Raw genomic sequence first — 23,572 nt, 5'->3', positions numbered from 1 at the left:
GGTGTTTCTGATCTGCCTCCGCTCCCTTCTCTCTCTCTCTCTCTCTCTCTCTCTCTCTCTCTCTCTCTGTCTCTCTGCAGGAAGTCTCTTGTGAGGAGTTAACATTTCTAGAACAAGTCAGACGGAAAGGGTCAGGGAATTGTTAGCGCATCCCAACACTGCATTTTAAATGATGGGACCGAAAGCGACGTTGAGCCTGTGTACTTTTATTTTCTTCTTGCTTACCATTCCCGGAGACGTCAGCTGCAGCAAAAAGAAAAGAGGACCGAAAGTAACTGCAAAGGTTGGCATTTCTCCGAGGGAGTGACGGGACAGTCGCGCTGGGTTCGGACGGGTTGCCTTCTTGACAGATGTAGTTGCATTTTATGTTTGTTGGATTTAACGTGTGCGGACTAGAAATGTACAGTATAAGGAGTTGAGTTTTGATAAAAGGGAATGTCTTCCTCTTAAATTCTCGACAACATTCAGAACCATTGCAGTAATCAGCTGTGTGTAAAGTATACGTGCAGATAGAGGAACACTCAAATACCGGCGTGTTCGTAAGGTGACCTATTCTGGAAAAAAGCTTATTACGACATGTATAAACATTTGCATTGTGTCTAAGTGTGTTATATGCCCGAGATCTGTTTATTATCATTTCTTTCTTTCTTGCGTTTTACTTGCACGTTGCATATGTGTAGCTTTTTGAAGGGTGTCCACGGTCAGGCGGCCTAAGGCGTTGCGGCTCTGCTGCAGTGCGACGGACTGGGGGTGTGCTCATAGTTCGCTTGTAGAATGACAAATATTTCATGTGCTTTCGCTGCAGGTGTTTCTGGACATCCAAGTGGGAGAACACGAGGTGGGAAGAATAGTAATCGGGGTGTTTGGAGAAGTTGTGCCCCGGACGGTGAACAACTTCATAGCCCTGGCGACCGGCGAGGTAAGGACTAACAGACCCGACGCTTCGGTCCTAAGGTTTACACTTTTTTGTGAAGTTTGTAATAGCACTGAAGTTAAGAGAAAGCCCAGCTGGTGTGTTCATCTCTTACGGATCATGAAAAGCCAGCCGCTATTTTAATTTTTCATTTCTGTGCCACGTTTTGTCTAAAATCAGACAGTGAGTGATATGGATTCATTGTTACTGTTTACACTTAAAAAAAAAAAAATTGCCTGTTTTTCTTTATTATTCAACTGTTTTAATCGAGTTGTCAAACTCGAATAGCAAAGTTCCTTACTTCTTAATTGCAAGCAGCAGACAATAATAGTTTTTGCAGTTTTGAACAACAATATTTTTGACGAGTTTTCTATACATTTACACTCAGAATACTGTCCTCAGGGTGAAGCATTTCATTCCTTTGTTATGTGTTATTTGCAAGTTATAGTTAAACATAAAACAATTTTAACTGTTAATTGCCAGTCTTTTATATCTAAAGACCACAAATGCTAGGGGTGATAAAAATCTGCTTAGGTGAAGTAAGGCTGCATTCCACAGCTTAAAAATTGTACAGATGGTGTAATTAAAGAGCTGTACATGTTTCAACGTATGCAGTTATTCTACGTATTAATTCAGCAAGCAATCAAATAAAATGAATCCTATAATTATGAGCTCTTGTTTTTGTTGTGATAGTTCAGTGAGTGTTTTCAGTGCTGCTGATACCGGACAGAAATACTCATCTGCTGAATTGCAGTTCTCTTTTTCTGAGAAAGAAATTATTTTGTAGGTTATTTTGATACCTGAAATAGGATGTTATTTAACTCCATCAAGTGTCCACTTTGATTTACCTCATAGTGATTTGGTTCTAGGACTGCAATTTTTTTTTTTAATAATGAGTCATTTAGGTAAATATTAGAGTGATTACTCAGCGTAGCTGAAAATTACAGCTTATAAAATACACCATAAGCTCTGCGGTCATTATGAAGGTGCATGGTGCTCAGGGTGACTAATATTACTACTGAATTAATGACACTGAAAGTGCTCTTAAAAAAGTGATTTCATTAAAAGAAATGAAGGCAAATCTTGCATGTGCCACACATTTGTCATTGTGGTTAATGTGACGTTGTTAAAGGAGAAACAACTAGAGTTGACACAGGAGGGAGTTGAACTGTTGGCTCAAGTGTGCGCTGAGCACAGCAGCTAAAGTCTGTGATATGAGGGGAATTAGAAATAATTCAAATGTAGTTAAAAATGGTGTCAAATGGTAGTATGCATAACAGCATGACGAGGGCAGAGGCACATCACATTCATTTACATTTACATTTATGTATTTGGCTAATGCTTTTATCCAAAGCAACTTACAACATTTGACATATAATTGGTTCCAATTCATTTGTTTTTCCTAAATGAAGCACAGATGGGTGAAGTTTCTTGCTCAGGGTCACACAGTGTCAAGAGTTGTTATTCAATTAATATTTACACACATTGGAAAATCATAAGTTATGACATACCCCTAAACTGGAATCAAAGCACAAAAGCAGATTTCTCATTGAATACTAGACCCACTGCCAGAAAGGTTGTTTTATTTATCAATATTGCGATATATCCATCCATTAGCAATTGATTAAAATGTAATTACATTCCAAATTTAAATTCTGTTGGCAGCAGTGTCCCCTTGAAACCTTCCTCGGTTTCTCTGAAAAAGTGAAAACTGACCTTAAAATTAGAGCTTTGTGATACCAAATATTTCACCTTTTTATTAGTTCATGGAAAATTCTTTTTTTTTTATGTATTTCTTGATACTGTACTGTGGCTATAACTGAGCACTAATTGAGTTTGTTTATGTGTCCAAGAAGTTGAGAGTAAGGGTTTAAAGTTTGTTTAAAAGTCTCAGTTTTTAATTTGAAAATGTACATGAATAACTGACAACAGAAAAATCTACCAACAAAATGTTACTGTTGACAAAATGTTAAATAATCATTTCACCTACGGTTGGTTCCCCGTTTGCTGTTAGAGTAACTCAGTTTCACTGGGTATGGACTCAACAAGATGTTGAAAGAAACACAGTGACGCAGACCCAGTACTCCCCACAGTTTTACAGCACATTAGCTTTTGGCATATCTCCACTGTAATTAGCTCATTCCATTTCATTTCACAGATGTTCGCTTGGATTGAGATCTGAGACCACAAAATGTCCTACAGCTGGAGACTAGCTAGAACTTTATCTCCTTGTGGCATAGAACATTATCTTGCTTTAAAAACCTATCTGCAGTTGAGTACAGTGCTACGACGAAGGGATGTACCAAATTAGCATCACTATTCTGATGTTCAGCATTTAAATAATATTATGTTAGAGAAAAAAATCCAGTAAGTGTAACAAAACACAACCCGTCACACCATTACATGCTGCTGCCAGCCTGTACAGTAACACCTATAAGGATAGATTCATTGACTGTTTTTCTTTTTTTTGGCTTTTTCACTGTCCTCTCAGGCAAAGGTTTTATCAGTTTTCTGGTGTTTGTGTTCCTTAGCCTGCTTTGTGTATACTGTACCTTCAATTTTTTTCACAGACAGAAGTAGAGTTTATTGGTCATTTGATGCTACACCACATTAATGTCAAGATAGATCAGATCGTTGTTATCTAGCATGTAGTATCTCCTTGTGCTCCATTACAATACTTAGTTTTTAGCTAGGTAGATGAAGGCCCTTTATTACTTTGAATGAAATATGTTGACCTATTTTGGCCTCTTTCATCAATAGTTAGTTTTTGACCTCTGGACTGATGTTGTCTTTTGTGGCGGATAGCTGGGGATCCTACTCAGCCAGGACGCTTGGGAAGACTGGGAGAGGGACAATACCTCCCCAGGGCCACGAGAGGGCAGCCACCCTGGTCTGTATTGTGGTCACGGGACCAGAGCATAGAAGCTCAACCCTGCTGGGGTCCATGGCCACTGCCAGGGGGGTATCCTTCAATAAGGGTGCGTAAATAAAGGCGAGCTTCAAAAGGGCGACCTCAATTGGGCACAGCGAATAAAGGCAAACGCAACAAAAATATTACAGAAAATTTATTAGATAAAGGCAATGATTGAACCTATAAAAAGGCGAAAGCAAGAATATTAAAACATCCAATTAATTAATGCATTAACTTCTAACAAGCTATATCTGGAACAAATTTGTGAAGAAAATGTATTAGATATAGATAAAGGCAATGATTGAACGTATAAAAAGGCGAAAGCAAGAATATTAAAACATCCAATTAATTAATGCATGAACTTCTAACAAACTATTTCTAAAGCTCTCTATATTTCGTTGTTTTCTGCTCTTACTCATTGTTGTGTTACACTTGAAGCTGTAGATTATGTGCAGTGCCACGTAGATATTCGAGATTCGGTCTATTAGCATAATCAAGGACAATTGATTTAATTCGCTCCGAAGTGTCTCTGTAGGTCTTCCTTGGCCTTGGAATAGGCCGACCTGCAACGAGCTGTTCAAGACGCAGCTCAGTTGAGGTTGCCCTTTTGAAGCTTTCCTTTTTGTGCGCACCCTTATTGAATAGTGCCCTGCCAGGGGACGCCTGGAGGATCTTGGAGCCTTGGAATGCAGCACATTCGCCACAACCAAAAGTGCTGCCAGAGAAGATTCCATGCATGCCCGGAGTGCTTCTGGGTGCTCACGCGGCACTTCCACCATACCAAGAAGTGCTGCCGGAAGTTAATCATGGACCACCTGGAGCACATTCGGAACATGATTAAAGGGGTCACCTCACTCCATTAGGGAAGTCGGAGTCGAGGGGAAGGAGACGGAGCTTGTGAGGAGGGGAGTAGAGGTGACAGAAGAGAAGCAGCAGAGAAAGAAAAGAAGGGACTGAGTTGGGCTGATTATAGCATTGTGTGGTGTTTAAAGACAAAGAAGTCATTAAACGTGTGTGCTTTGGACATTCGGTGTCTGTCTGTGTACGGAGGTCTGTCTTACCACACTTTTAAGTGGGTGGGTGTCTGTTCTCTATGCACACTTAACTCTGTCATAAACTGAAACTCCTGTAGGGTTGTTGTTACTCATATAGTCATGCTGGAAGTTTTGGCTACAAATTCCATGGCATGTTAAAATATTTTACTTGCCAATTCTTTGTTTGAATTCCATAGACACTTGGACACACAATACATTGGCATTATAATCCTGCTGCTGACCAAGCAATCAATTACATGTGTAAGACAGTTGTACCTGTTAAGTGTTTATGGTCTCCTTAAGCTGAATAAGTGAAAGTATTTTTATATGCTATCATTACCCTGTTCCATATTTAAACACTAAACAGCTCATCAATTTTATTTGGGTTTAAGAACAAAAAGAAAGCCATCTTGAACTTTGAAAATTGCTACAATATACTAGTTTTGTGGGAGTCTAAAACAGACCACAAACCCAAAGTGTCCATTTGATATTTGATTTGTGGGTTAATGTGTTTATGTGGAGTCTTAATGGCATCTCCATACTTGTGTAAGTTTAATGAGGTACTGTAGCTGAGATGTGTTTTAATTGAAGATACAACACCTAGGCATACATTGCGCAGGGGCTCCTTGATTAAGGACTACAGTAATTGTTGTTTTTTGTAACCATTCTCTTAATTTGAGACTAATTTACGGCTGTAATTGGACTTTATTGTTAGTCTGACATCTTTGTTACTTGTATTCATACTTAGCGTTTGAATTTTGAGCTCAGTAGAGCCATATGTTGTTAGGTGAATTGGTGACTTTAAACTTGCCCTACGTGAGTGTGTTTTTTATGAATATTCCCTGCAGTGAGCTGGTGCCAATCCAAAATTGATTTTACCTTGTGCCCCTTGTTACTCGGATAAGACACAAAAGTATCAGTGAGTCTGAACTGTATTAAGAAGGTGCAGGTAATGGCAGGATTGAAGGATGAATGGATGAAATTAGCAAAGCTGTGTATTAGTATTGTGACAAGCTGGTCTATATGGGTGGGGTTGCCCCACTCATAGCATCTGTTCACCCATCTGGTTTCTTTGTTATCTAAACTACTTGTTTGGCTTGAACACGTTCAGGTGAGAGAAATTATGAATACTTGTTTAGAAAGCATTTTACGTTGCACAGGTGAATAAATATGTAATGCAGCTGAAAGTGACAGCAACCAAGAATGATCTATCCAATGATCTCTACCCTAGTATTCATTTGAGAATTTGATTGTATTGTAAGGAAATGGTGTGGCACAGTGGATTACCACCCAAAAGAGATATGAGTTTAGTTTGTTTCCAATTTTGTCACTTTCCTTGTTGGCCTTGCTTCTGCTCAGCCTGTTAGCATGAACTTCCAGTAGGTATCCCAGCTTTTTAAACACATGCATTTAGGGTGGTTAGCAAATCCAAATGCTCCGTTGTGATTATGTATGGCACGTGTTCCTGCCAGCAAGGTCATTGATTCTACATGACCTTGTACTGGACTAACGATTTAAGAAAATGGAAGAGTAATAACGAGTGAAGATGCTTGAAAATGCTTATGGATTTCTAGCTCCGTAATCAAGTAGGCATTTTTTAGTACATTATATTGGCATTTACTCATAGACCATACAGTGTACACTCTGAGCATTCTTAAATGCACTTTTATGAGATGTATTGTGTGGTCTAGGCCAGAGTTCAAAGATGACATAGAAATTGTAGTCTGTGTTGAAGCATGTCTTATGAAGTAAACATATGCAGTAATTATGTGATTTATAATTAAATTCAGTAACTTGAGGCTCTCTTTTAATTTGTGGTCAAGCAAAGGGCTTGAGAAGCAGTACACATGCAATTTACATTATTTTTAGGTCAAATTAGCTTTTTCTGTCTGGAAATGTGACATAATGCCATTTAGAATAAATGCTAATCATTTATTAGGGTAAATATGAAATTATATTACACACATTTATAGTTTATATTGACCTTAAGTTGTGATTAAGCATTTCAGAACACAAATGAATGGATAAATGGGCATTTGCTGATTTTATTTGTGTTAATAGTTGAGTAAATATAAGTCGGTTTAGTCAGTAAACCTTTTTAAAAACAGGGGTAAGAAACTGAATAAAGCATGAAGCTAAAAATCTAGAAGTCAGTAAACACCTATTAGAACATGACCCAGACAAAATTATATAGGAACTACAGAGAAGTTGTATCTACTGTATGGTAAAAAAAATATTTGATGGAGGCGAATAAAGCAATGTGTTTAAGTAGTGAAAGGGATTAGGCTGTAACTAAACAAAAAAGAAAAACAACAATGTACCTACTCACGAACCTGCTTATCTAGGTCAAAGCTGCAATAGGCTGGAACCTATCCAGACAAAACTGGGTGTATGGCAGGAATCAATCATGGATGAGGTAACAATCAAATGCAGGTCATATTTGGATAAAAAAACAGCAAACATGTGCCAGAATGGAAGATCTTAGTATATACATAATAGTTATAATACAATATAAGCTTTGTTAAAGTAAAGCATCATACAGTGTTGTTTTTGAAATAAAAAAGTCTGAATATACAGTAAATTAAAACACGATGTCATTCACATTTGTGTTTACATTGAGGCTACCATATTTGAAGTCTGAATACCTCAAAGGCAGCCACAAGATCTGTTGGAGCACAGTTCACCTTTTTGAAGAATTGTAAACAATTTTAAGAAATAAGGCAGCAACTCACAACAATCTGCAAGCATAAATTAATAAGAAAATTCAAATAAATGTATTATGCACAAAGCGCTGACTTACCAATGTTCTTTTGGTTCATGTATCTTCTGGGAAACTTCTACATAGTGATGTAGCCCAGTTTCTATCCTAAGTGCCAATTGTGTAATATACTTTTGTAAAGCAGACATCCCAAGTTGCCTAGAAGTTCTGGGAAAGTGTTGGAAATTAATTTCTCCTTGTTTGACTCGTGGATTTGACCAATAATCTCTAAGAAATCAAACTAATTTCTTTACTTTTCAGATTGTTCAGTTGGACATACTGTTTTTTGCTTACATGCCAAAAATGCATTGTAATGGCCTGGGCAGTTTTTAGACCCACTAATGTGAAAAGACACTTTGGGCACCACAAAGTTTAATAATGTCAACAATATCATGCATAAGATAGACAAAAATGTTTGGCCAGTAGCAAAAGAGATGACATAATCCATGAATTGTTACAACACAGTCTTCTGAAAAAATAAATGCTGTAAAGCTCTATCTCACTAGCAAACCAACTGCTTCCACCCTTCTCACTTATTGATTGCATAGCAGAAATCAAATCTTGGTTTTCTTCAAATTGTCTTAAATTAAATAGTGACAAAACCGAGGCTCTCCTCATTGGTACAAAATCAACATTATCCAAAACTGATCATTTTTCATTTGTTATTGATAATTCCTCTGTCTCCCCTTCCCCACAGGTTAAGAGTCAGGGTGTCATCCTTGATAGTACTTTATCCTTTCAGTCCCACATCAATAGCATCTCCCAGTCTGCATATTTCCGCTTGCATAACATTAATCGTATTCGCCCCTCCCTCACTCCCTACACCACTGCTATCCTTGTTCATAGCTTTGTCACTTCTTGTCTGGATTATTGCCATTACATTTTCTTTGATCTTTCTTGCATATCTCTTTATAAGCTTCAACTGGTCCAGAATTCTGCTGCCCGCATCATTACTAGAACTCCCTCTATTCACCATATCACTCCCGTTTTGCAGCAGCTTCATTGGCTTCCAGTTCAGTTTCAAATTCAATTCAAAATTCTCCTACTAACATTTAAGGCTATCCACAACCTTGTCCCACCATATCTGTCTGACCTCCTCCATGCTGCCATTCCCTCCCATACCCTTAGATCCTCTTCCTCCATCCACTTGACTGACCCCTTCGTCCGTCTTACCACTATGGGGAGCAGAGCATTCAGTTGCTCTGCTCCCCAGCTCTGGAACTCACTACAATCTGAGCTTAGAAATATTGAATCATTTTCACTTTTCAAATCTAAACTTAAAACTCATTTGTTTAAGAGTTCTTTTTCTTTCTCTTTGATTACAATTGCTCTGTCTGACTTAAATTTTTGTATTTTACTTTTGTTTATAATCTGTGTTTTAACTATTGTTCGGTGTCCTTGAGTGTTTAGAAAGGCGCCTACAAATACATAAAATGTATTATTATCAATCCGTCATAGCAATATATCCTAACTACAGGGTCACGGGGGTCTGCTGGAGCCAATCCCAGCCAACACAGGGCGCAAGGCAGGAAACAAACACTGGGCAAGGCGCCAGCCCACCGCAGGGCATGTATTATTATTATTATTAAACTACTAATAATAGCAGTAAAATGTTTATTTAGGATCTCTTTGCTTCATATATTTACTTGACTTTCAGTTTTAAATCAGTGTTTGCAAAGGAAATCATGGTTGCAGAAACTTTAGAAGCATAGTATGTTGCTGGGGAGTCAGCATGTTTGTAGGAATAAAAGTTATTTTGATTAGTACTTCTTTATGTTTTGGGCTAAGAAATTGTGTATCAGAACTTCTTTAAGCTAATTCTCTATTTTCATCTGAGAGCTATAACCTGCAATTTGAGAATGCAAGTGCAGAATTGTTTGCTGCAGGATTAAGCTATAGACATGGCTGACGTGGCAAAAATAGCTCCACAGGGTATGTAAAATGATTAAATAAATGTCAGATTTACGAGCCAGCAACTACAACTATCCACTCCATATATACAATAATTATAATGAATGTAGCCTTCCTATGGCCTTTTATACATGTTTTATCTTGTAGAAATGTCATTAACTGAAATTAAATCACATTTATGACACTTAACTGAAAGGTGTGCAAATACCATATAACTAATCATAGAGTAGCACCTTAAATATGGTATCGTGTTACAATTATTTTGAAAAGATTATAAAATAAGAATGTATTTTTTTCACTTGCAGAAAGGTTATGGATATAAAGGAAGTAAATTTCACCGGGTCATAAAGGATTTCATGATACAGGGAGGAGATTTTACTGCTGGAGATGGAACAGGAGGTGTGGTAATGCTCTTTTTTTCTTGGCCAGAAACCCTAAAATTTACCAAATGTAGTATTACACATTTTAGGTAATGTTTTAGGTTATGTACATAAATGTGTTCTGTGAAGTACTGTCCAGAATTTATTACCACTTTGCACTCAATATTGCTGTGGCTCTCCATGCCCCTAAATTTCTTAGAATGCTGTACTACTTTCAGATGGTTGGGTGTTTAATAAAAGGCAAAGATGAACCCAAGAAACACTGAAGTTTATTGCATGCATAGTGGCATATCTCAGTAAAACAGTTTCTAATAATTTTCAAATCTATATTTCAAAACAATTACTGCTATATTTATAACTTAATACTAAGTGAAGAAGTGGTGTATTGAGATAATGAGAGCAAAGCATATTTTTAATTAAGTATGCATTTTTAACAAAACGTAAATCTTTTTATATATTTGAAAGTGAAATATGCACATAGTGTACACATTTAATGAGAGAGAAATAAAGTTAAACTCAGGGTGAATTTTTTTCGTTCTAGGTATGAGCATATATGGCGCAACCTTTCCAGATGAAAACTTTAAATTAAAGCATCTGGGAGCTGGCTGGGTAAGCATGGCCAATGCAGGACCTGATACCAATGGCTCCCAGTTTTTTATTACTTCAGCAAAAGCACCTTGGCTGGATGGCAAGCATGTTGTGTTTGGAAAGGTCCTGGAAGGAATGGTAAGATAACATTTCAAATTAGACTGTCAGTAATTAATTGTTGGATTCTTTCCTTTTAGTGGAAATATGAGGTGAAACTTGTAATTCCCCTTTAAAGGCTAACATGATGGGGGAGTACTGATTTTTATTTGTCAATGCACTTACGTTTCAATCAACTTTCCAAACTGGGTGTAATGTATCTGCATTTATGCACATTTTACATATGGCACAAATCTAATCCATGCTGTGTTTACTGTTGACAGTCATTTAAGATATAAATTGAATATCGACTGGAATCAAACTTATTCTTACAAGAGTGATATTTTATTCGGTGGTGTAAGACATAAGTTCAGAGACAAACGGAAAGGGTACCTGATACTGGACCTGTATTCAGAGCAGCAGCACACTCATTTGATATTAACAAGACATTATGTATTTAAATAAAAAAAACTATTTCACAACTTAGGTGAAATTTGATTGCTGTAGAGTAACTCCGCACCTGTTCGATCTACACAGTTAAACTGTGCATTACTAAGTAGTTCCGTACGACATGGCCTAACTTTTTATAAAATGTTTTATAATTATTTGGCTTTTGAGTAGTTATTAGTAAATACTGTCTTGTTTATTATAATTATGTTTTTAAAATCCAAAAATACTTCTCTCACAGTCTATATTACATAATAATTGAATATAGTAAACTGAATAAAAAACATTATTTTTGTCTTTTTGATATAATGATGACCTAATCTCAGCTCACTCTCCAGCCAGAAAAAGAAAAGGAAAATCTTGAAAGGATGCACACTTTGTATCAACAATAAACTAGTTATCGTCATCACTGACAGATAATATGATCTTGTCCAAGTATGAAACTAAGTCTTCCTATAAAGGAAAAAAATGATGGCAGATAAATCTATTGAGGGTATGTCAAACCTTATCCTGTTAAGCAAAATATATTCTATCCCTGGTCAAAAGTAAAGCAACAGAACTGTATACTATTACAATTGTGTAAGGATAAGAGAGGATGTTAGTAAAGTAGTAAAGGCCATATTATATGTGAGCTGTTTGGGTAATCGTACAATATCTAGTAGAAATCCAAACTGAGCAATAAATAGGTATTCCCAAGCAGAAGGAAAAAAAGTATAAAGGGTATGAGACATTATATTCAAAAAGAAATCTTCAGATGACTTCAGCAGACTTTGAAGAGGCAGCAGCTATCTAAAGTGGACTGTAGGCAGCACCTCCACCTATAATAAGATAGCAAGTATTTAAAGATCGTAGGGAAGAGAAAAACTGAATAAAAAAATATTTGCCATCCCAATTTGGGACATGTATATTAGATATGACTAAGGGGGTGTTGTTTAATTTGCCTATAACAATAACATATCCATTTGTGTTGAAGATTTTTATTCGTCAAAATTGCTACTCTACTTATTTTAGAATGAAAGGTTGAGTGGTAGATTTATCCTAATTCACTCCTCCCCTGTAGAAATTAGTTGTATGAAGGTGCACCTCTTGCAAAATTGCTATCCCACATCCAGTTACTGAAGATGGGAAAGCAACGCTTACTTGTGTGGCCAAGGCACGTAATGTTCCAGCTAATAAAATTAATTGCACCCTTCTTAGTATTCATCTAAGCACAAGGCAAAAGAAAACATCATTAAAATAGAAAAATACAATATTGACAGCTGCACTTTGAAATCAAGGGTTTTAATTATGAAAGAAAAATAATCTAATGTACAAGATAACTTCCACCAATAACTATCCCACCTTGTAGTTTTAGACAGCCTCCCCAAGACTGCCATTAGCATCGGAATAGGCAAAGTCATTTTCATAGCCCTGTATCCTGCAAGAACAAGTTAATATAAAAGTCCTTTAGAAGAATCAATGGAACAAAAATAAAAAACAATACAATCATAAACTCGATGTACTACAGTTATAACAAAGTGCACATAACATTCACTGTACAAGTATAAACTTCCATAACCACTCCAGGTTACATTTAAGAGCCTGTAATATACCAGTACATCAAACATCCATCCATTGTTTATTGTAGTATAATTAGCAATTTAGTGATGTAACAGCTGATCAAAAACAACACATCCAAAGTTAACTATATCGAGTGACAAAATTGAATACAGACCTCATATATAAACAAATAGACAAATATCCTTACATAAATACAGTCACGGTTAAGATGGTAGTTTACTAGAGGACTGTTTAAATTTAAAATTAAAGCAAAAACAGCCTGTAAAATGAAGAGGAGAATAACTTTTAAACCTAAGAAAAGGATGAATTCTCAGTTTGTGTCAAGGCATCTAATTTTTAGAAAAGTCAGCTGTAACTATATATGAACCTGAATATCAAGTAGGTGAAATGTTTAAATCTCTGTAAAAGTCTTCAGCTTCTTGGCGGTTGCAGAATAATATTGTAAGGTTTTTCCTTTGCGAGTGACTCGAAGCGTCATGGGATGAAGCAACAAAAACTTTTCCACTCTTAAAAGTTAGCCTTGATATCCTACTGATATCCAGGAAAATAAGTACTCTGTCACCACATTATTGGAGTTTGCGACGCTTCCTCACAGCCTGCACTATAAACTCTTTGATTTGGTAATGGTGAAGCCTGACAATTAAAAATTGTGCACCGTGACCAATGCATGGCTTTGCTATAGAGCCCTGATGCACTCTGTTGAACTCTGGTGGAGAAGTCAGAATCTCACGGCCTAGAAGCTCCATGAAGAACTCTAGAAAAAAAAAATAGTACGAGCCCCTTCAGTTAACTCTGGCGAGATCATAATTCTCTCTTAAACTATGTCACATTAAGATCTGTTAGCCTTGATTTTATTTCCTTGTTATTAGAAGAGAGCATATCACCTGCAGTTTGTGATTTTCGAGGAGTGTTGACCTCGGCCGAACATTTCAAAGTATCGACATTGTGGTCAGTAAATGTTATCTTGGTCTGGATAGAGTTGAGGCGAGTGCTGTGTTAAAAAACTTTGTCGTTTGTATGTGCCATATGAAGTCTGTCAAATTTGTGAACTAACAATACAAGTACAGCAGACACTATTACTGGCACAAAGCTTGGCGGCTCCAACACAGATCCCTGTGACCAATAGAGGATCCTAACAGATCAATTTTGAAAGTCAGAAGAATGTCCAAGAACGGTTGTACTTAGTATCAAATAGAGTTGTCAGATCACTTTCTCACGTAAACAGTCGCACCAAGGCTCTCTTCTTTAAGTAAATGGAGCAAGTGCCCAAAGCCTAACCCAGCTGCATCAATTCACTTTTGTAAAGCACTCGTCTCAGAGGACTTGCCAGTTTCCAGCTATAATTTCCATAATTGAACATACAAGTTACATTAAACACACAGTAAATGGAAGAATTTCAATTTGATTAACACAAACAAATCATGAAAATATAGTTTGTTATGTTTTACCCAGGATTTTTTCCCTGACTTTTCCTGATGTTTGTGGGTGGTTCTTTTGGAAGTGCACTTGTGACAAAATACAGATGATCATACTAACAAAGTACGAGAACACAAATCCAGGTTAAAAAAATGATAAACCTACAGATTAATGTTGTTGCTGCTCCAGGAATTTGCAGACATCCTCCACTCCCCTTTTAATGTTATGCCACAGTGTCACTTTCCCTTTGGCCAGAAGTCTCTGCTTCAGTTCAGGCCTCAGCAATCTTGTACCTTAATTACTGTCAGTGCAGGCAACAGCAGTTGATAACACAGAGGTGTTCCTACAAGTGGAAACCAATTATCAAAGCAGGGTTTTAGCATATTTGAGGACACATTAATAATAGAAACATTGACTCTTACTGGTCTGTAATGACACTAACTGGCTCAAAAACATTTCAACTTAGATTGGGATGCAATTTTTAGACTTAATAACTTTATTGTAACAAACTTCAACTTCAGGGTTATTGTTGCATCTACATAGGATGGTGAAATTATTACTAGAGAATTAGAAGGGCACAGGATATATTAGAAGTAGCAAAATATCTAAGTAAGAAGAGTATTTTAATCATTTTTAAAAAGGGACCATATGATGGAAGAGTACATATAAGTACCAATGTTATGTGGTCAAAATGTGTTTTTTCCTTTATCTAAAGAAAGAATAGCTATTAGGGAGCTGAAATTTAGAGCATTGTTGTTAGTAGGGTAAAAAAGGCTTGGCACATTATTTGATATGAGCCAAGGGAGTAAGAAGGCAGCCTAAATGCTGATGAACTCATTTTTATTTGCTGTTTTGAAATCTACATGCCAGAAATGTTGACAAGCAGCTTAATATCAGTCTAAATTTTGTGTAACAAGGAATACTTGCTTTACTTTAGGGCTGCCACAAATGATTTTTTTGTAAACAATGAATCCATTGACTATTTTATTGATTCATTAATTAATCATTAATGAAATGATTAATGAAAGTCAAAGTTGTTTCTTCACAATCATGGCACTATATATATATTAATTGGCCACATAAAACTGTGTTGTAAAGGGAACTGTTTTTAATAAGTTTTAAAAGTTTCTTGCCTGTTCTTGCAACTTTCAGTGAGGCCATGGATACACAGTTTCATAGGTGAAAGAAAAAGCCTCAAATTTGCCAAATATTTAAATTTTCAAGCAAGAAATGTTGCTAAGTATTGACCTGCATCTTGAGATTGCACACATATTGCAAAACAGCGTATCCATGTAATTTTACGAAGGAAAAAATAAGAAATTAAATCATTGTTGTGACATTCAGCCATTTTAAACGTAGACTGGGCACTTGGCTGTGCTGCTTGTCTTCTTCCATGAGTGGATACTCTGTGGAAGGCCATCACCAAACATTGCTATTAATGTTGAAATTAGAAGTCCTGATTTGTCTGTGTTCTGTAGACAACTAGGCAGTAATAACTGAAAAAGGCACATTTACCATCACTTATTTTCTTTGACCTTATGGAAGCTTATTTAACTGTTTCAGTAGTTGCTTCCACTATGTAGTAACATGCACTCCCACCTCATTCTTCTCACCCAGGCTCTGAGGCACTTTTTCCCACAGCTCCCCTTAGCGGCTACGCATCAGGAGCACAATGTTATTTAGCATTTTTCTACCAAACTGTACTAGTAAACTATACTAGTAATCTGTCATGCGAGGTACAGCTAATGGAGCCTCCAAACAAGGTGATAGTGTACAGGCTCAGCAAGTACAGGCAGTCCCCAGGTTACATATGAGATAGGGACTGTAGGTTTGTACTTAAGTTGAATTTGTATGTAAGTTGGAACAGGTACATTATTTTCATAAATATTGACCGACTGTAACCAAGTGCTCCGCCAATGAATGATGGAGTTTCAACTCTCTCTCTGACCTTTTATTATTTCTACTTTATTTTCAATGGTTATGGTTTTTCTCTTATTTACTGTATCACCAGCACTTGCATCAGATTTGTGTTTCAGAGACATTCTTGAAGGGTGAAGACAAAAGGTTAAGATGAGCTCTTCTGCACTGCACTGTACACACTATCACAGCAGGAAGGCACCCGTCATCAACACGTCTGATGTACTGACAACTTCCTGCCATGTGTGTAACAGTACATGCAGGCTTGCTTTTGAGAATGAATGGAGGTGGTGAGGTGCAGTTCACCACCTGCCCACCACACAGTCACTCCACTACACTATGCTGCCTGCAGCGTCCACCCACCGAGAACGAACGCGGTGCGGCCAAAGGTGGGTAGTGAATCGCCCACCACCGCCCCCATTCAACAGGCAGCCACCTGAGGCACACTACAATGCTACCCCTAGCTGCCCCGTTCACCCTCAATGGCCTCACCGCTTGCATCATCACCAGAGAATGAACGAAAAAGAACAGGGCAGCTGTGTGTGGTGGGCGGGTAGTGAAACGCCTTCCTCCACTCCATCTGCCTGCGTCCAGTCAGGAGCAGTAGCTGCAATGGCGTGGTGGGCGGGCAGTGAATCGGCCCATCAAGCCTCTGTCCTGCACACGAATGATAGCTGTGGCCCTGGTGACTATGGACAACGGGTCACCCCTTGCTGCCAGAAGCTGCCCGAGCAACGAAATCGCCTCCTTCCAGCCATAGCTTGCAGCGTCCCCAGGCTGAAGATAACGGAGCGGTAGTTGCAGCGTCACAGCTGCGGCCCTGTTCATAAGTCGTAGGTCGAATGTCCGTAACTTGGGGACTACCTGTATTGCGTCTGCGGTATGCGCCAAAATAGCCCTTAGCGCTGCTACTACCACCGCTGCTTAGGGAGCTTTTTTTTTTCTTGCCTCACAGTGCCATGGTCTGCATGAGTCTTGCATGTTCCCCCCATGCGTTTACGAATTGTTATTTGTACAGAATACAATGAAACTCTTGTGTGCTCTTTCCACCATGCTGACACTCGGTATGAATCTCAATCTGTAGGCTATGTAAAACAACAACATTGAATGTAGTGGGTGACAAGTAAGCACCGTTTAATAAAACAATCATATAATGTAAGGGCACATCTGTCTCTTATTACAAGTCATGGCAGAAAATAACTGTTGAAAAAATCACAATGTAGACGCAAAAATAGGGTTATAAGCAGAATATACCTTGGCGTTGGGAACTTGTTGGGCTGTCGTAACTGCACACAATGAAGGCTATGAGCAGACAAGCGAAAAAGAAAATGTGTTCTTACTTTAAGAGAAATAGTTCCAAGAATCTGTGATAAAATAATTATTTCCTTTTAATAGCATAAGGATGCTTTAAAAATGCAAAAATCACAATTTTCTTAAAATGAACACTTTACTGATTCAAAATGTCTATACAGTATATTTGATAAATAGTTGTAAGACTTTTTTTATTGATTGACCTGTGTATCTAAACCTGCAGGTTCAGGTTTAGAAGTGTACTTAATGATTAAGCAAATTTGTATATTATTTTTCAAATCAGCCACACATGGTCAAGGTTTCTGATGTGTTTCAAGTTCTGCTGCTACAGCAAAGGTCTCATTTAATTTTTTACACTTAACAGAAGCACAAAACAATTGATTGTTCGTGTCAAAGTCATTGCTCATTTGATATTTTGCAAAAGATCACACAACAGTGATTTAACCATTACTAAACCTAGTACAGTTGTCTCCAACTCTGGTCCTGGAGGGCCGCAGTGGCTGCAGGATTTCATTCTAGTCCTTTTCTTAATTAGTGACCTGTTTTTGCTGCTAATTAACTTCTTTTGAATTAATTTTAATTGACTTGTGCTTGAAGACTCAGACCCCTCAATTGTTTTTTTTTTTTACCAGTCAAACAGTAATGAGATACAAAATGAGCCAAAACATGACCAGCAAACTGTGTCCATCATGCAATATCTGAAAATAAAGAAAGATTAAGATCTCAGGAATGCTGCTCTGCTCAGGTTCACAAAACATTTGTGAAAGAAACAGCTGGACACACAATGAAGGTTCAGGGCAGCCACCCATATAATTTCCCTGGCTGCAAAAGGCTGTAAAGTAGAGTACAATGTGTACTGGTTAGAGTCCAAAACAGAACTGCTTAAGTATGAAGGTTGAAGGGTTTTTATAGCTGGTTCACAAGAGGTGATGTCCATGGGGCCGGGACAGGAAGTGACATCTTTGGGCCGGGACAGGAAGCATTTCTCGTGTTTGGTCTGCGGAGAGAAAAGAAAGAGGCTCAGTGCACCCCACCACCCCCTGGCCTGGCGTGGAATTGTCTTTTCCTAGTCCCTTTGGTTGACTCACAAGCGCACGTGTGTGACACATTTTAACAACGCTCTTAGAAAAGAGAAAATCAATAATTTTGGAAATGTATGCCACTGCACAATGAGAGCAGCAACAAGCCATGGAATTGAAGAACAGGTTTAATTAACAACAAGAATCTGCTCCTGATTGGAGTGAAATTGGTTAGAGTTTGAGGCCCTGACTGAGTTGTCTTCTGTTGGCTCACTCACTTCAAGTTTCATTTCTGTTTGGGTGCCATTTAAGGAAAGAAATGAAGCAATTCAGAGGAACGATAAAGAAATTCAGGGGAACAAATCTTAAAAAACAAATCAATTAAAATGAAAGGAAAAGGAATTAAATAGCAGCAAAAACTGGTCACCAATTAAAAAAACCGGTTAGAATGAAAACCTGCTGCCACTTTGGCCCTCTAGGACCAGAGTTTGAGACCACTAACCTAGTACATTTCTTCCAATTAGTGATATGTTGTTTGCAAGAACTAGAACAGTGAAACTTTATTGAATTACTTTTGTAATGCAGCAGCAGTATCAAGGGGTTTGTGGTAGGTTAACCTAGGTCACCAGAACTATAGATTTGTTGAGCTTTCATGGTGACTGTTTTTGTTTTAACTGACTGGGGATCTACCCCAAGTGCTAATTTTCTTCAGTATGCTGTTGACTGCGTTTTTTGTTTTCTGCTCTTCTATTTTTAACTGGTCATATCTCAGTTACAATGTGCATATAATATTGTTATGTGAGAGTAGCACACATAACGAGATACGTGCTACCAGAGCAGGTCAGGATCTCTTCTAGCTTGTTCAGGATGGCTTCACCCCAAATTAACCAGTCTCCAACAGCAACCAGCAGCCTGCAGGATGACCATGCCCAAAATAGGGAAATTGGTTTTTAGAATTCAGATTGCTTTTAATATTCTAAAATGTTCTAAAATGCATCTCAAGGAAGAGAAACCATGAAACATCCGGCTTGTGTAGATAATCCAGGACAAAGATCTTCATAATCAAGAATATTAATTGGCAAAATAAGAAAATATACCAAAATGCTCAAAAGAACAACAAGGAGTGTACTGTGAGACAGTCCACAGAAAACAAGCCCACAATTACAATCCAAAAGTACCAGTGCTGAAAAATATCAGGAAATTGGAAAATCAACACAATACTTACAAATAAACTCTTACCAGACTTCAGTGACTGATACTGAGGCCTGTTCCTTGACAGAATAAATAGCATGGGGGAGGTCTCAGCAGCAGTGACATCCACGTGGCTCCACCTCTTGGGGAACCATCCATAAAACAGAAGGGCCATACCAAAGGGAAAGGGACACTGTGGCATAACATTAAAAGGGGAGTGGAGGATGTGTGCAAATTCCTGGAGTAGCAACAACATTCATCTGTAAGTTTATCATTTTTTTTAACCTGGATTTGTGTTCTCATACTTTGTTAGTATGACCATCTGTATTTTGTCACAAGTGCACTTCCAACAGAACCACCTACAAACATCAGGAAAAGTCAGGGAAAAAAATCCTGGGTAAAACATAACAGACTATATTTTCATGATTTATTTGTGTTAATCAAATTGAAATTCTTCCATGTACTGTGTGTTTAATGTAACTTGTATGTTCAATTATGGAAATTATAGCTGGAAATTTTGGCAAATAATCTGAGATGAGTGCTGTAAAAAATGAACTGATGCCGCTGGGATAGGCTTTGGGCACATGAAGAAGAGAGCATAAGTGCAACTGTTTAACTCTTTTAGGGCGGATGTCGACAGGAGGGGATGAGGGCACATGTCGACAAAAGTCGACGTGCAGGGGTAGAAGGCGACAATCGGCTGTTAATAGCGACAAAACGTCACAGGCATTCCCTCTCTGCTTGGAGGAATGTAAGACTCATTGACTCGGCATCTAATCCTTGCGTGTGCATGTGTTTTGAAATGTAAACAAAGGCAAGATGGCATCGACATCTCACGAGGGAGCGAAGCAATTGTAGAAAAGAAAATACTCAGCAGACAATGTTTTGCGCATGATTGCTGAGTCGGACTCTGATTTTTCAGAATCTGATTTTGTTGAAAGTGATCAGGAGATCGAGCAAGAGAATGAGGAACTGGCATCAGCTGATCGGACACCAGCCAATGCCGCCCCAGCTGATCAGCTGCCAGCTGAGCGCATTCGTGCAGTCGACGCACCTATGGCACGGTTCGTGTGGGAGGAATACCCAGACATTGATCCGTGGGAGCCAAACTGGGTACCGGACTTCACAAGAAGGCATGGCTTGCTGTTGGACTCTTTAGATTACCAGCCGCTGGACTTCTTCAGGCTGCTCTCTCCTGATGCTGCTTTTCAGCTACTGTCAGATGAGACAAACAGGTATGCAGAGCAGTTTTCTGAATCACGGGCTGTGCTTGTACTGCATTCTCGTTTTTCAAAGTGGAAACCAACAACAAAAGACGAGATGAAGGGCTTTGTGGCATTACAAATAGAGATGGGACTGGACTGGTGATATAACTTCAGGGAGCATTGGTCCAAATGTGCTTTGTCCCCTGGTGGCTTTGGACAGGTTATCCCACGTGATAGGTACGCGTCGCTGCAAAGTTTTATTCACTACTGTGATAACCAGAAGCAAATCCTAAGGGGTGAGCCAGGCTATAACCCCATGTATAAAGTTCAGCCCCTGCTTGACATTGTGGAACCAACATATAAACAATTTTATCAGCCTGGCCGTGATTTGTCTGTGAATGAATCTATGGTAAAATAAAAGGGATGCCTTTTTTCTGCCAATATATGCCAGACAAGCCCACAAAGTATGGCATAAAGGATTTTGTACTGGCAGAAGCAAACACTTGTTTCTGCCTGAAAGTAATTACATATACAGGAAAGTATTCCTTTCAAAGAGAGAACTGTCCCTTGACAAGTCAGGTTGTGCTGGAGCTGCTTCAGGGCTGTGAACATTTGGGTCATGTTGTACACATGGACAATTTTTATACATGGCCAGAATTGTACATGGAGCTACAGAGCAGTGGAATTGGAGCTTGTGGCACAGTGAGGGTGAACAGGAGACACATGCCTTCACAGTTGGAAGCCAGACAGGCTGAAGATGAAAAGAGGTGACAATACGGTTTTCATGTGGGCAGAAAACTTGGTGACAGTGGCATGGCACGGTGTCAAACGGGTGACTTGTCTCTCTCTACAGTACACACTAACAATATATGTGAGAAAATACAGCAACAGACAATTGAAAACAAAACACCAGTGCAACACATACTGTATTGTAAGCAGTGCAATGTGGCAATGCATGCAATTGGCTGCTTTGAGCGATATCATACTTTGCAGGACTTTGCTGTGTAACGTGTATGTGAAATCGTATAGTATGTAAGCTCATACAACATGCAAGACAGTAACATTTGTCAAAAGTAAATGTTTTTTGCCTATTTGATATTTTAACAATTGCTTTGTGTTCTTTTTTTAAAAAAAGTTAGTTTTTGAAAAAATATTCAGCCCTGGGAGAAAAGAAACAAAAAAAAAAACAAAAAACAATTAGCCCTAAAAGAGTTAAGTGAGAAGGTTATCCGATAACTCCATTTGATACAAAGTAAAACTGTTCTTGGACATTCTCTTGACTTTCAAAATTGAGCTGTGAGTCATGGCTACCAAGGTGTAAAGTAGTTTTCTAAATTAATACATGTAATGGTTTATTTTTTCATGCAAGATCATTAGATATATTTCAGAGAACATTATAATAGATGACACCAAACATTTTATTAATATGTTGTTTATTTTCATTTTTAGTCTGTAGTACACACAATTGAACTCCAGGACACGGATGACAGGAATCGACCCTTCCAGGACTGTGTTATAATTAACAGCGGCAAAATTGATGTTAAAGAACCATTTGTGGTTGAACTGGATGGTTGGTAGGATAACATGTGGAACTGCTGCATGGTAAAATGGCCTGAAGCCCCAATAAACATATGATTAACCTGAAGTAAATAGATGATCTAATAATATGCACAGCTAGATGATGTTTGTTTACTTTGGTCATGTAAGATGCTTCTGTTGTATTCTGCTGTATGACTGTTTTCTAAACAAATAAATAAAAAGTTATGTTCTATTTTTCTTTTTTTTTTTCCTTTTTTTGAATAGATAAATGTACTCAAAGTAAACTATAATTGCAGTTAGGCATTTTAACTTGTCATTATTCTGCACAATGATTTATATTGTAAAAAAATGTTTATACTGTGTGACAGGCGGTCACGGCCATTACCTGGCCGGGATGCCAATGGAATGGAAGGAGCAGGGGGGAGAGCATCTGTGAAGCAGTACCTCCTCTGGTACGCTAGAAGGCAGCCCTCCTGGGCGGCTGTGGCACCACAGAGCTTTAGTACAACCCTGTTGGGTTCCGTGGGGGCTGCCAGGGAGAGCTGTAGAACCCAATACTGGACTTCCACCACATCTAAGAGCGATTCAAGGTAACACTGATGAGCCACCTGGAGCACTCCAAGGAGCGTAATAAAAGGAGCCACCTCACTACACGGGGGGAGCCAGAGTCGGGAGGAAGTAGGCGAAGCTTGCCAGGAGAGGAGTGGAGGCAGAACAAGGAAGCGAGAAGGAAGAAAGGGTGATATCATTGTGTTGTGCTTGGGAACTGTGATAATGTGGGGAACGAGGCAAAGCTGTCTCTCACGGGAATAAATGTGTCTTGTGTGCTGAACTTGGCTTCTGTGTCTGCTTTGTCTGGGGGTTTGGGGAGCTGTACGCCCCCTGGTGGTCCACAACTGGATATGGTAATGTTCAACTTTTAATTCCATGTAAACGTAAAATAAACTATTTACTAACGGTAAATAGTGTATACTGCTGGACAAGGGTTACACATATACTAATCTACAAGATGCTATTTTCATAGACAGTATTGTCTTTGCGGTTTCTTTAGAAAGTTAGTGTGTTTTAGCATAGACATTTAAAAATGTTCTCAGCTGTCGCAGTTAAGAGTAGGAGAGGCCATCAGAGAGACAGCGAAAAACCAAGACTAATAGGCACATAACAATATATTTTTTTGCTTGTGTGCAGTCTAAAAAACTACCATTTTTAACAGTTAAGAACTTGAAATTACCTGGGAAAAATAAGTTAGTAAAAATGTGTGTATTACTATAGTATGTTGTTTGCATATGCAATTTGAATTTCAGAAATAATAAAATATTTTATTTATATAGCACCTTTCCCATGCTCAAGGGATATATGTGTGTATACTGTGTGTG

The 23,572-nt window shown here is 38.3% G+C and overlaps 1 protein-coding gene across 1 annotated transcript; it reads left to right on the top strand.

Moving 5' to 3' along the window:
• LOC120532708 (peptidyl-prolyl cis-trans isomerase C-like) lies at window positions 1-23,028 on the top strand. Its single transcript, XM_039759007.1, has 5 exons — window positions 1-283; window positions 806-919; window positions 9,833-9,926; window positions 10,449-10,633; window positions 22,107-23,028. Exons 1-5 carry the CDS (start codon window positions 170-172, stop codon window positions 22,233-22,235), a joined length of 636 nt encoding a protein of 211 aa, XP_039614941.1. The 5' UTR covers window positions 1-169; the 3' UTR covers window positions 22,236-23,028.
• Window positions 23,029-23,572: the final 544 nt, after the last annotated feature.

Source organism: Polypterus senegalus, chromosome 7 (genome assembly GCF_016835505.1).
Source record: "Polypterus senegalus isolate Bchr_013 chromosome 7, ASM1683550v1, whole genome shotgun sequence".
NCBI lineage: Eukaryota > Metazoa > Chordata > Cladistia > Polypteriformes > Polypteridae > Polypterus > Polypterus senegalus.
The sequence above is the reverse complement of the archived record's forward strand: the minus strand, read 5'-3'. Positions and strand labels throughout refer to the sequence as shown.

Bases quoted from the DNA above. Each gene is read 5' to 3' on its own strand.
- LOC120532708 (XM_039759007.1), top strand. From the start codon at position 170: ATGATGGGACCGAAAGCGACGTTGAGCCTGTGTACTTTTATTTTCTTC. The intron at 284-805 runs GTTGGCATTTCT...CTTTCGCTGCAG, and splicing joins GACCGAAAGTAACTGCAAAG to GTGTTTCTGGACATCCAAGT. The intron at 9,927-10,448 runs GTGTGGTAATGC...TTTTCGTTCTAG, and splicing joins TGCTGGAGATGGAACAGGAG to GTATGAGCATATATGGCGCA.